The sequence below is a fragment of the Silene latifolia genome, chromosome 11, assembly GCF_048544455.1.
Source record: "Silene latifolia isolate original U9 population chromosome 11, ASM4854445v1, whole genome shotgun sequence".
Taxonomy (NCBI): Eukaryota; Viridiplantae; Streptophyta; class Magnoliopsida; order Caryophyllales; family Caryophyllaceae; genus Silene; species Silene latifolia.
Genome location: NC_133536.1, coordinates 129,224,261 through 129,238,880, shown reverse-complemented (window position 1 = coordinate 129,238,880; position 14,620 = coordinate 129,224,261). Strand labels below are relative to the sequence as shown.

Sequence of the window (14,620 nt, the reverse complement as noted above, 5' to 3'; positions counted from 1 at the left end):
TATTAAATAATTATCTCAACATCGCGTTTGACTAATTATTAGTCAATAACTCCGACTAACTGCTTAGTCATATTAGGCATCAACATGACTGTATTTTCATACCGTCACATCTCTCAAACGTATCCTATAGGTGTGACTTTTAGGGACCAGTTGATCACCGCCATCTGTATGACAATAACGTCAAACTTATCTAGCAAGCCAACCGTTATTGATAAACGTGGACCAACTGATAATAATACAAAAGTATACCCTTTAATCCTTTTAGAGATTTATATGTCATTGCACTAACTGTGGATGACACCAGCCCCAACAAGCTCTCACTTGTCTGTACAAGTGTACGTGCAATAACGTTATCCGCACTAACTGGAGGACACCGGCTCCAACAAGATTATGATAGGTAATTTAGCATGCCTTTAAGTTAGATATATAGATTTTGTATTTAGATTATAGAGTTATTGATTTTACATACATAAATATGGAGGAAGGAGAAATGTAATGTAAAAGGTTTGCATGAGAGTGGTTTATAAATTATCTTATGAAATTAAAATAAGACATATAGTTGATGGTTGATAGTTTAGCTTACTTTTTAATTATATTTATAGATTATTATTAGGGTTTTTTTGTCAGAAACTATCTTTTATTTAGGGTCATTTATGAACAACTACCTTTCATTTTATTTTTGGCTTTCAACTACCTTTCATTTCTTCATTTTGCGAAAAACTACCAAAAATCCATTTCCGGCAAAAAAAAGTCAACTTTGGCATTGACTTACTATTTCATGTTGAATCTAACTCTTTACTTCATAACCCTAATAATCGATAATAAAGATTGATTAAACCCAACATTAATCACCTCAATTTGTCTATCTCTTATCCTAAGCAAAGTCCTAATCACTGAAACAAAATCATCATTGATATTAATCTTAACATTGTAAATAATTCTTCAACAATAATGATCTATTATGACCTTGTTGGCAAAATTAACTCCTAGTGTTAACTATTCGGAAAAAAAAAAACATTGATTCATTCTTAGGATCACTTGTGTGCTACTATCTCATTAGTTTTCTTATACCCATCATCTTACCATAAAGAGAGAAAGAAGGTACTTTAATATGACTTAGATGAACAGTAGATTGATGAATCATGAGTAGTTTATAAGGTTGTTGAAATGTAAGGGTGAATGTGAAAATGGTAGTAAAGGTGACGACGGAGATGGAGATGGAGATGGTTGATACGTTGGTATTGCTTTGAACAAACTTTTGATAAGGTGTTGAGCATGGAGAAGAGCTTTTTCGGATTTTGTTGGGTGAACAAAGGGAGAAATATAGGTTATATGTGTGAAAAAAGGAGAAAAGAGCAAGTCAACGCCTTAAAGTTGACTTTTTTTCACTTTAAGTGGATTTTTGGTAGTCTTTCGCAAAATGAAGAAATGAAAGGTAGTTGAAAGCCAAAAATAAAATGAAAGGTAGTTGTTCACAAATGACCCTAAATAAAAGGTAGTTTCTGACAAAAAAATCCTTATTATTATTATTATTATTATTATTATTATTATTATTATTATTATTATTATTATTATTATTATTATTATTATTATTAAATCCACTATCCATGAGAGTGATTTAAAAATTATCCTATGAAATTAAAATTTTCTAAATTTAGTTTTTTACCATTAATTATGAGAGTAACTTTTAAATGTGGAATTAATAATTTTTTTTCATGTGTACTACTATGCTAGTAATTCCACGTGGACTATATTTTGCCACGTCACAATTAATTGTTGCCATGTCACATTTGTCTACGTGGCGTTTAATGTCTACTCTTTTAATAATATTTATCGATGTGACCATTATTTAATATGTGACATTTATTTTACACAAAATCTCATTGAAGACGGCGATATCCGTCACAAGCTTGTGACGAATACCATTTCCTCTGAGTGGGGAAGCACATGGGAGGTGCCCCACCTTTCTTCAGCTTGTGACGGGAAGCAAGACGCTTTGTTTTATGAGTGGCTTATGGTTACTTTTTATCTAAAATACACATATTTGCAACCGTCGTAATATGTAACCGTGACAAGAGAGACCAGATGCTAGTCAATAGACCTATAAATCAAGGTCTTCGGTGGTGTAGCAGTGAGTTTCGATAACAGTATCAGCCAAGCATGGCGACAAATCTGAGAAATGCAAATGCGGCTTCCATAGCTATTCCTCTCATACTCTTATTTACCTTGATGCTCTATGCTGTCGCCGATCATGATCTGCGCATCACCAATGCCGAACGCCGCGTAATTAATATTTGATCCTTAATTGATTGATTCATACTTATTCAATTGTTTATTTCAACATAATGATTTTTGATATTTGTGTTGTTGATGCAGATCGATTTGACTTCTCACATTATCAAGGTGTTCTTGACTCTTAAGGTAATCTTTGTATATCCATTTATTGTTCTGTGAAAAGGAATTCATTAATGTTTATTTATTGAATAGATGGTTCGTATAGCCGTACAAGTTTGAGTTTCGCAAGTTTGGGATGGGTACATGAATTACGTTATTTGCCTAAAATTTTTCTTAAGTTTCTGGATTCCGCTTCCGGCATTTGAATCTCAGTTGGCTAAAAGTGTTGTTGGCTAAAAGTGTTGTTGGCTAAGAGTTTGATTCTGAATATGAACTAGTTACTCCCTTTGCCTAAAATTTTTCTTAAGTCGGAAGATCTTCTTAGTCAAAATGGACGAACTAGTTACTAGGTTGAAGCTTAACCAATTTTTTCATATGTATATCTTTAATCTGATGACAAAAACTTATACGGAGTAATATGTAACGAGATAGCTTACTCTCACGCTTATAAAAACGTGAGGAATATATAAAGACATAGATTTAGTGACGCATGTGAGATGTCTTGTACTAGAGTTAAGGTGGTCTGATCCGTTGAAGCCTTTCAGGTTGAAAACAGAGGATCGTCTCCTGCATCAGAAGCCGTCCTTGCTTTTCCACCAAATCAGGTTGATCATCTAGCATTGTTGAAGGCAGCAGTAGAAGGTGTAAAGAAGAAAAAGAACAAACACACTACTGTTGATGTCAATCCTAAGCTACCTGATGGACCAAGTGGGACCAAATACTTCTCCATAAATTTACTTGAACCCCTAAAGCCAAATGCCGCTGTAACCTTAGAGATACTTTACATATTAACTCAGTCCCTTGAACCTTTCCCATCAGAAATAAGTCAGTCAGAATCTCAATTGGTTCATTACCGTGACAGTGCCATCATATTATCGCCTTATCATATTGAGCAACAAGCTACCTTAATTAGAACTCCTAGTACTCGAGTGGAATCATTTACAAATGTGGAGCCCACCCACCGTGCTGGTCAGGAATTGACATATGGGCCATATACTGATCAAGCTCCATACTCATTTTCCCCAATCATTGTTCACTTTGAGAACAACAATCCATTTGCTGTTGTTGAAGAGCTTGTACGTGAAATTGAAATCTCACATTGGGGTAGCGTACAAGTTAGAGATCACTACAGTTTGGTAAATGCTGGTGCTCGACTTAAAGGTGTATTTTCCAGGTATGCCTTGTATCTTTGCTGGTCTTGTGGGTTCCTAAGTCACAGTATTGTCTTGGAGCTAATAGCATTGTCTCTACTTGCTGATTTGCATTGCATTGCATAAATTATTTTATGGTCTATTTGGAAAATAAAATTTCATTTGATAATCTAGATTTCCTCTAAATATAACGTTTGCCAGCTCTAAAACTTTGGTTTTGGAACGAGACCCCGCGTTCCCTCCCCTCGTCATTTTAGAATCAATCACTCTCAATATGCTTTCAACACCTACCACACCATTAAATACACTCTATCCTCGTCTCCTTTCTCTTTCCTAGTTATCTATTATAATTGCATCATCTACCTGCCATTTTTGTAAGATCACATTATACTCCAACTTATCGAACATCGACACTATTCGAATTTAAAATTGAGAAAATCGACTGATAATTACGGACTTCAACAGTAGCTTTTCTATGGTCAACACTTGCAGCACTCCAGATTCACCAATGTTGTCAATCACATTCATTTGGGCAACATTTTTTTTTATTTTTTATATAGCAATAACAGCGGCTTGTTGTGACCGAACTTTAATCACCTGGATAGATGTTTGGATTTATTTATGGCTGCAAAATAGAATATTAAGGTTAATAAGTTTGTTCATCTTTTTAACTGTATTTATGTTTTCATTTCTTTTCTGACCCGAATTTTGATGAGCATAGTATGTATTATGTATATAAGATAAGTTTAATATAAATTTAAAAGGTCTAATTTGAAAATCTTATTACGAAAATAAGTTCCAATTGAAGCGTTTGTTGTTTCCAACTGGTGGGAAAATTTAGGGACTTGAAGTTCATAGAATTGAAACTGGAATTCAAGTTATCAATTTACAAATTTCAAATGGTTTAAATCAATTTTAGGTGTCCAAACACTATCTCAAGTTGATTGACTTTTTCGTTCATTGCTGCCTACTATATGCAGTCATGATTGTTCATGCTCCCATAAGAGCAGGTGTATGTGTCGTTATTTGAAATACTATATTATTAACAATAGATTTTCAGATTTGTCTTCCTTGCTCCCTCAAAGTTGTATTAATGTTGTCAGTTCCGGTGCAGGGAGGGGAGAGTAAGTCAATGCAGGGTTTTGATTTTGTTAAGAGTTATTGATACAAGGAGATTGTTGGAGCAGTAATCTGTTTCAGTCCAGACTATGGATGTCATTGGGGCGTGGTGGTGGTGACATAGGCTCCCCCGTACCCATACCCACCAAGGAAAACTCGTACCCATACCCGCCCCACCACCCATGGTGGGTACAAGTTTCCAAAACCATACCCTCCCCAACCGGTGGAAATATAAAACCGTACCGCCCCACTTACCCATTAACCCGCTACACCAAAATTTTATTTAATTACTAGTATTTATTTCCTATTGTTTTGAATTTATCTTTATATTTATAATTTAGTTGATCACCAAAGAAGTTAGGAAAAAACTTTATAAAATAGGCACTATTACCATTATATCTTAGTTATAACAAAGTAAGATTTATAAAATCATCATAATACTATTAATTTTTTTAATGATTGGCGGTATGAAGTGGATAAGATGCAAAATCCATCCCGCCCCCACCCTACCGGGGCGGGTACGGGGCGGTTTCCACTTGTACCCACCCCATTGACATCCCTAGTCCAGTGTCTCCGGTGTAGGGAGATCTTAAGGCCATATACCACCTAGTAGACTACTATATGGTCAGCTTTTGATTTGATATTGGCAGGCGCTTTAACATATATCATTAGTTGTTCTTGTTCTCTAAACTCTTTACGGAAGTTTCTTGTATTTTATGTATATCTTATATATAAATGCTTATTTTTGCTTCCAATATATTTTCTTGGTTGGTATATTTGGCAGGGTGGAATATCAGTCTCGACCATCCGTAAGTGGTGTAGCTTCATTCAAGAGGCTCCTAGCAAGACTGCCTCCTAGAGTTCACTCTGTTTACTACAGAGACAATATAGGAAATATCTCGTCTTCACATTTGCGAGTGGGCTTAAGGAAGGTAACTTAGTCACCATATGCTTCTATCTTTCATTGTGCATGACTGAGAATCGTGTGGGGGAATATATGCTGTGTAAATTACATTTGGTGTGTTTCCAGGCTGCTTCTGCCTTTTGGTGTTGAGACCCATGTTTGTGGGCATTTATGGTGCAACAACTGGCGTAAATTTCGAAATTATTTGATTCACAAAATTTCACTCGTCATCCTCTCCCTTTCAGCCGTCATCATTAATTCTTTTATTGCATCAGTCCTAAGTAACTTTGTCTATCCCACTCACTAATCAACCCATAAAAGAATAATGATTGTGTCTGACTAGCAATGTAGCAATGTACGACATTTCATGCGAAATGAATATGGGCCCTTCTCCCTCTGCTAATATTGTGCCTTGCCATTGTAGATGTTTGATGATAGCTTGATATACTCTTTTAAGTGTGTATAGCATATTCATTTGTGAATTCCTGAAGTTTAAGCAACGTTGCTGCCAAGTGCCAACCGCAATTTACAGAATTTTGGAGTAGCACCCAATTGATATTTTATGGTTCTTTCGTTTGAGAAAAAAAAAATTCATGTTGGGTGTTTGATGATGGTTTTATTTATCTCACTTTGCTTACCTTAGGCTTTAACTGTTTTTGTTAGAATCCCGTTTCGGATCGTGAAACAGTATGACGTATGACGTGACAGATACCAATCCTAGATAGAATCTTGAGTTTGAAAGATGTTATGATGGTATTTGATAAAAACCTTGAAATCTAGAATCATAACTCGATTTTATGATTCGTACGACCCTATGATCCGATTCTGTCGTCGACTCCTAGTTATGTTGACACTTGTTCTTCATCCCCTATTTACCAAATGAATTGGCGAAACTCCAACTTTTCCCGCCTAAAACATATTTCCTAAAATAGTGCTTGGTATTTTTAGCATATACTATAGGTGCGGACATGATAAGTTATAAATGGATATAATATTTTGTATTTAAATATTTATAACATTTAATATTTTACATTCTGCACAAATTTATCTCCGATCTTTTTAGGATAAGGAAATTCGTTTTTTAAAGAACTTATTGATAAAAACTTATTGACTTTTAATGATAATAAGTTGGGGCTAATAAATATGTTATTAGTAAATATTTGTTAAAATTCATTGACTTTTTATGATAAAAATGTGCATCTAAATAATATGTTATTTGTAAATAGACATTGTTAATTTCTAGGTGAAAAAAAAATACTCATTTTATTCCTTCTTACGATTTAAATTTTTATTTATTTCTCTAATCAAAATACGTTAAGGAGAAACGTGAAAAATAAGTAAATTGTCAATTTAAATTTTATAAATAATAGAGTAAAAAGTAATACTCTATAAATACCGTGCATATATTGCACGGGGTCTATATTAATAACTCTATAAATACCGCGCATTCATTGCGCGGGATCGAAACTAGTGTTATATTAATTTAAAATGTAACTTCCATACAAGTTGTTGAACAAAACTATATTACTAAATGTGTTCTCATATTGTAACATATTTAATTTGGGCTTCCATTCTTATAACAATACTAGTGCAATAAATTAGGGGGTGTTTGGCCTTGCTTTTATAAAAAGTGTTTTTCCTTTTTAAAAGGATTTCTTTATAAACTACTTCTTAGAAAATTTGTAAGTTTGGCCAAATTTTTAAATTTTTTTTTTTTCGTTGTTTGATATGTTTGGCCAAGTGAGCAATTTTTGTTTCTTTTTTTAAAAATATCACACGTACCCCAAATATTATCAATTGAATGATATTTAATTATTTATATTGACGAAATTTGGAAATATTTTGTATAGACACTCAAATATTATTTTTTGCATGTGATAAAATCTTATGAATACAAAACAAAAATTAGAAGTAGAAGCACCAATTTGCTACTTCTACTTCTAGTGGCCTAGTGGGTAGTTTATGGCTTTTTAAAACGCGAAAGTAGTAAATTAGCCCCTAAACTTAGTCTAATCGTGAGATTCAACCCCTTTAAATTGGGGTGATTAGACCCCTAAACTTTTGTAAAAAGTGAAATTAAGCCCCATACTAAAATCTCATGCGAAATTCGTTTTCTCATATTGTAAAAAACGGTATTAGTTATGTTTATTTAAAATAAGAAAAGCGGATTTTTTAAATGTAAATAAAATTATGTTTTTAAATTCTGAAAAAATGAAATTGTTTATTTTATTTTATATTTTTTGAGGAAAAAAACGTTTTTTTATTAAAAAAATCTCTTTGTTACCCAAGAAAACTTTAGACAATTAAAACCAGGCACATATTTTTAGAGTATTCACGTTTTTTTTTTCAAAAAAAATAAAATTACATACATTTTATTTGTTAAAGAATTGTTAACACAATTTTAGGAAAAATATTTAGTTATTTTATAAATTTAAATATTTTTTTTTATAAAATAATTTAAAATCTTCCCTAATTTATGTTAATTCATTTTAGATTATAATTTCATTGTTATTTTTTTTTTTTTTGAATTTTGATTGTATATTTTGTAAAAAATATAATCAATTTCACTTTTTATACATGATATATTGAATTTCTCATGAGATTTTGGGTAAGGGGTTTAACTTTACCTTTTATATAACTTATGGGGCCTAATTACTACAATCTAAACTTAAGGGGTTTAATTTCACAATTAGGCAAAGTTATGAGGCTCAATTACCACTTTCGCGCTTTTTAAAAGTAGTTTTACACTCCCTTAAAAATAGTGTTTGACCTAACTTCTACTTTTTCATTTACAAAAACACTTCTAAAACTAGGCCAAACAACACCTTAATTAGTGACAATATACGGATAAATAATTATGTGCTAGTATTTTGACCTATAACGAAATGTTTTTTTTTTATACAATAACCTTACACTATAACATAGTACCTTCCTAGTTCGACTTTAGATATCTTAAAATATAAGATTGGAACATAATCAAAATATTATTTATAATTAAATCCTTATTTTGATCACCTATAACTAAAGTCCTTATTTCCCTCTATGTTATTGATGTAGCAATATGTTTATAATTAAATAATTTGGTTTTATGTTTATAGTTCCCAAAAGATTTCATTTAAAATACTTCATATTTTTAACAAGAATACCTTATTATCAACAAATTTATTTCACTTGAATTTTTCGTTTCGTTAAAAATTTGAAATAATCCACTGAAATTTGACATATACTATTTTAAAGAATGTTTCGAATAATTTTATTTAAAATGCGATCCTATTATTCCTTTTATGATAATTATCGCTTTGAGCATTCGAAATAATCCTCAAATTTTTTGAATGAACTATTTAAAAGAATGTCTCGATTTGTAAATTAGAAGCCGTGCAGGGAGGAGCCATTTCCAAAGTCCATCTGTTTTCTTATTTGTTGATACGCCATAAAAGGAGTCCTTAGTACAAATGTAAGATAATGTGGCTATGTGCTTGAGTCTGATCCTCATGGACTCCGCTGCACATGTGTCCTCTTCCACTTTGCCTTGTTTATGTACTCGGCTTATGGTGGTTGAAGTAATTTAGCTACCTTGTTTCTAAATGTGGGGAAATATAGCCCACTCATCTATATTCCAAACAATGGAGTCACAAATTCAAGAGGATTTGCTTGATTAGGACATTTGCATTGCCAGTGTGTCCTTAATGCTCCTATAAGTGTACTTTGGCAACATCGAGTTCATGAAGCTAAATTCTATCAGTAATGTGTAATATTGTGCTATTGACAGTCAGAGCTGGAAATAGAGCCTCGCTATCCACTATTTGGAGGTTGGAGAGCTACCTTTGTTGTTGGATATAACTTACCCCTGGAGGACTTCCTTTTTGAGTCAAGTGACGGCAGGCGTTATCTGAACTTTACTTTCGGTTGTCCTATTGAAGAGACTGTTGTTGACAAGCTAACCATAAAAGTATGTTGGAAGTTATGAGATCTTTGTATGTTACCTTAGAATTTGTTTCACAATTTCTGATTATTGTTGTTCCTGTTTTATATGACTCCGAAATGCAGGTAGCTCTGCCTGAAGGGTCAAAAGATCCTACTGTTGTGGTACCTTTCGCAGTAGAACAACATTTGGAGGTAGATTATTACTTTCGAAATTCAATCTTGATTTACTTTGGTTGTCCTTTTTTTTACTCACATTGGACCTCTAACCTGTTGTTTGTGGTGTTATTATTTATTGTTGCAATTTTAATCATAAAATTTCTGTGCATCTCCTCTTTGGTTTGTAATCAACTTTAATAGAAAGTGGGGGCATTCATAATTTTTTTTTTTTTTTTTATATTTTGTTATTCTCGTTTTACGTATTTCCAAGGTACCTGTAATAATCATACATCTTTCTAACTGTTAGCCCCTCCTCTCTCCTGGTTTTTGAGTAGGAAAAAAGGTGGTTTCTTACCGAATCTAAAACATTACTTAGTTAAAATTGAATGGGCATGGTTGTAGTAAGGAGATCTATGGTGGGAACTATGATGAATACCGTGACAGTAAGCTAGAATGTTAACTGGCTCGGCCGTTATTCGAGAATTATCTTGATTGAGGAGGTTTTAGTTTTTGGAATTCACGAATGAGTTTGTGAAAAACTTGTCATGGCATTAGAGCTTTCATCCTTCAAGGGAGATTCTTGTCATTTGGGGCCTAGATTTTGTGCAAAGTGTGGGAACTCATATAGGGTCGTTTTCCTCGAAAGTACTTCCGAATGTTAACGGTATGGTCGTAGGGAGGATTTTAGCGGGCATGTTCTATCATGTTGGATAATTGGGATAATATCAATGTGGTGCCAAGGAAAAGGCCTTTATAGAAGGATAAATAATGATGATTATACTGTCTCTCTTCGTTGCCATTATGTTTTCTCTCATTGTTTAAGCTACTAATTAGGGTAGGAAAAGAGCAAAACGATTTGGAATAATTACGAGAAACTTTTTTGTGGTCAAGGACTAACGATGAAAAGAGGGATCAGCTAGTAGTTGAGAGGTACTTTGAAGATCAAAGATCGAAGGTGGTTTACGGTGTACTCAAGTGGTTCATAAGAATGATGCATTAGTGGGAAAGTGGTTATCACTCTTCCCACCATAGGTAACGATGTTAGGGTTGGAATCCCTACCCGAAAGTGGAAGTTAAGAGCTCAGGGCCTCGGGGTCTTCTTCGGCTAATGAGACCTCGACCTCGAAGCCTTCAAAATATCTTTTTGATAAGTGGTTCTATCTGTATGGGGTATTTGTATGGGGAATTCGTTGCTGACTCACCCAATGCCCCCCTCCTTCCCCCGCCGCGTTCCGACCTGCGAGAACATTGACAACTTCAAGGCACTGATGCCTGAAGTGAGAGAAGGAGGAAAGCGAGCTACAAAGATTTTGAGGCTGATACCCCCATGCAGTCTTATTTCATACCACCTAGCGTGCTTGTCTCACCGGATCCTCTTGGAGAGAGGGGAGAAAAAGAATAGCAAGTCCTTCCAACATCAATTTCATGTTATTAAGAATAGGTACAATATTCAAACTAATGGGTGAGACTCTTTGCCAAAGTCTACCTTTTGTGTCATGCAATGTCCAAAATTGGGAAAGAATTAGATCTTGATAACAAAGGATGATTTTTGAGGAATGCTTTGCCACTTTATTGCTCAGCATTTGTTCTCTCTATTCTCTCTTATAATGCAATGTTTCAGCTCTTGGTGTCAACTTCTTTGATTTCTTTGAAGGTGGTGCATTTTCAATTAAGTGTGGAATGTAGAGCTGTGTTTGTTTACATATGAGTAATTGAGAAACAGAGACTCTTCTTATAGTTCGTGCTTTGTTGGACCTTGTCGTTACGTCTCATTACGTATTGTGTCAATTATTAGCTTTCTAATCTGACGAGTAGCACATATTAGCTTTGGTTCAACTTTATTAGCCGTGGGTTGAGGGGGAAGGTTGATACTTTGGTAGCCGTATGACGCATTAGCTTTGGGTTTAACTTCTAGTTCCCAGTATCAATTATATGTTTTAACTTTGGTTTATTTGACTTAACTTTCTGTGAAGTATTCAGATAATCTACCTTCCCCCTCGACCAACGGCTAATACTCCTACCTAAATATATTGCGTAGAAATTGTTAACTTACTGTAAAACCACTTTATTATTGACCCATTCAGTAGGATGAGTGACCATCTTATTTGGCGATCATTTTCTTATTGTTGGTCACCTCAACAATGCTCTTTATTAGTTTATAATATGTTTCTTTACTCATCAGTATCAACTGTGAGTGACCTTTTAATCTTTAATCGTATAGTTCTGCAGCAAGTTATTGTAAAACTGTTTTACATGAGGCTTACTCCCATTGAAATGCCTTTTCTGTTTTTTGTGCAGACCACTTATTCATATCTTGATATCATTGGTCGGACAGTCGTGGTGCTAGAAAAAAGCAATGTGGTGCCAGAACACAATTCTGCCTTTCAGGTAAGACCAATATATGTCAAAATTTCCTGACGAGGTCCATGTCTGAGTTACCTTATCAAACCAACTCGACCAAATGTTCCAAAATTCGAAACCTTCAATTTGTACGCAAAATAATCTAAATATGGTTTTTTAGATATGTTTTAGAATTTAGACAACTTAACTTGGTGTTATCTTGAAGATCAACTAAAAAAATTGATTATGAGGCATTTTTAGGCATCAAATAGAAATTCTCTATTGTTGAGTTAATAAGCATCATAAACTTTTGAGCTCTAACAACTTTGCAATGGAGTTCAACAACATTACTTAGTGGAAGAACAAAGGGTTTTTTTTATTACTTGAGTAACCAATCTAATGATCATCTAGGATTAACACTAAAAAGCAAATGATAGAGAACAAACAAATATGCAATTAGTTGAAGTTTTAATTAATTAGTGGAAGATCTTTACCTAACCGAGATCCTTATCATCTAATCAATTGACTAAAGCAAAGAAGGTTAATCCAACAAAAAAGATTTGAACAAGGGATTCAGTAGAGATGAATGACATTAATAAAACAATTATCACCTAACATAAGTTAATCTTCCGCTTGATAAACAACTCAAGATGAATCGAAGCACAAAACTCATTCACAAGATGATACATAAAGATTGTTAATAATCAGATTCAACAACTACTAACAAAGAGACTAATGCAAATCTAACAAGTGGGACTATCATGGAACGGAGCATACATTGCTAACTTTTAACTGCTGCATGTCCTTTCAACTTGAATACGCAACTCTCAATTTATAGTGGACCTCTGTATATGTTCCACATTTTATATGCTTCTTGTGTTGTGCAAACAGCTAAATATGTTCCATTTTATATGCAGATTTATTACAAGTTCAACCCGGTATTCATGCTTGCTGAACCGTTGATGTTGGTGTCCGTGTTCTTACTCTTTTTTCTAGCTTGCATTGCATATCTTCATGGTGATTTTTCCATTCAGAAATTGAAGTCATCCTGAAATGCAGCAGGCTAGGGAGAGATTGCTAGAAACCGATATCTTAGCGAGGGAATCACTGCCAGTCGTATGTTGCTAGTTATATTCTGTAGCAGAAACAAAAAAAAAAAAAAACGGAAATACTGTACTATCATGATTCACAATTTACATGATTTTGAATGCGTGAATTACTTGGATAGAAGTCTAAAACTATCTTCGTAATTCAGCTTTCAAGCTAATTCCAATCGATTCCCCCTATTCGGTTAAGCTAACCCGTGTATCCACTTCAAATCTAAAAGCTAAAAAATCAAAGTAAACCGACAAGCACAGAGTAGCAACTAGCAACGTTACTCTCGTTTCTTCATCGCTTTCCATAGAGCCTCTCTTTTTGTATCACTATTTTTAGAAATTTTCTTCAATCTAGCTTCTTGATTTTTATCCGATTAAGTTCCAACTTTGTTTGTTTTCCATTTTAGCCTAGGAGAGCTATATTTAGTCGTTCATCTTAAGATTAAAGGTATAAATCAAAGTAATACAGTTTTCTAGAATATTCTGAGAGTTTTAATTTCGAATGTTTTGATTATATCAAAACAATGAACAATGTCAATCTATGCGTTCGAGTATTTACTTTGCTGGGTTACTTCTTGCTCTTTCGAAAATTTTATACTCCATCCTATTCTAAATGAACATTCCTATTTTCTCTTTCTCCAATTCACAATACCTTTACTATTTCTATTTTTGGGGAAGTTTTGTGTGGTCTAAATTTGGTTGTATATGAGGTACTATGTTTCAGTGGTTCAAATTTAATTATACGTGGGTAGTGTAATTTCCTTAATCCTTATGTATAAGGGGAACGAGGAAGTTTATCTAGAATAGAAGGGAGTAATATTCCACTTTACTTTTGTGTATGTTTGGATGTAGATATATTTTTTCTCTTATATTTCCGTATTAATTTTTGTCCTCATTGATTGTGGGGTGATAGCAATGCAAGTGATTAGGCATCCCCAAACTAAATTACCACTCCATCTACACACTAAAAATACAATTAGCAACCCCTCCTTTACCTTCTCTCATGCAAGACACAACTAAACATGCAATGTAACAATGCTTAATGAGATGCAAAGTTAGAAGGTTAGAATATGTACAAATTGTGTTTAGGGAGGACTCCACCAAACTCCTTTCATTTTGTTTCTTGATTAGGGGGGAAGAGGTTCAACATGGAGTACTTCCACCTCTCCCACAAATGCTCCTTCATAGTATGGTTTTTTATCCTTTGCCCATTCACTTTAAATTATTTCCATTGTCAGAAATTAATTCAAAGTCCCCATACTTGCCAATTTCGGTAATCGTGTAAGGTCATGTCTGTTAGGATTCATTAATCTCATTAGTATACAAGATCTTATGCATGCAAACATAAAACAAAATAGAGAAGAAATCGTCACTTCTTACATTTGTGTTTCGGATTTTGGGCACCAACAAGATCTCCTTGTTAGTTCTTGAGCTTTCCAACAATGGATGAACAAGGTTCAAATTAGAACCTCTCCCAAAAGCATATACCCAAGGAATACCCTTAATAACCAATATTATTATGAACTAGTAATAAT

The 14,620-nt window shown here is 33.8% G+C and overlaps 1 protein-coding gene across 1 annotated transcript; it reads left to right on the top strand.

Annotated features, from left to right (window-relative positions):
- The first annotated feature begins 1,854 nt into the window (after positions 1–1,854).
- Positions 1,855–13,283, top strand: LOC141611904 (dolichyl-diphosphooligosaccharide--protein glycosyltransferase subunit 1B). Its single transcript, XM_074430555.1, has 8 exons — positions 1,855–2,283; positions 2,377–2,421; positions 2,940–3,568; positions 5,449–5,596; positions 9,338–9,517; positions 9,616–9,684; positions 11,947–12,036; positions 12,906–13,283. Exons 1-8 carry the CDS (start codon positions 2,161–2,163, stop codon positions 13,038–13,040), a joined length of 1,419 nt encoding a protein of 472 aa, XP_074286656.1. The 5' UTR covers positions 1,855–2,160; the 3' UTR covers positions 13,041–13,283.
- Positions 13,284–14,620: the final 1,337 nt, after the last annotated feature.

What these genes read in the sequence shown, in the direction of transcription:
- LOC141611904 (XM_074430555.1), top strand. Translation starts at nt 2,161, where the DNA reads ATGGCGACAAATCTGAGAAATGCAAATGCGGCTTCCATAGCTATTCCT. An exon ending in TCACCAATGCCGAACGCCGC is followed by an intron (nt 2,284 to 2,376) that starts GTAATTAATATT and finishes TTGTTGATGCAG; the next exon opens with ATCGATTTGACTTCTCACAT. An exon ending in TTGACAAGCTAACCATAAAA is followed by an intron (nt 9,518 to 9,615) that starts GTATGTTGGAAG and finishes TCCGAAATGCAG; the next exon opens with GTAGCTCTGCCTGAAGGGTC.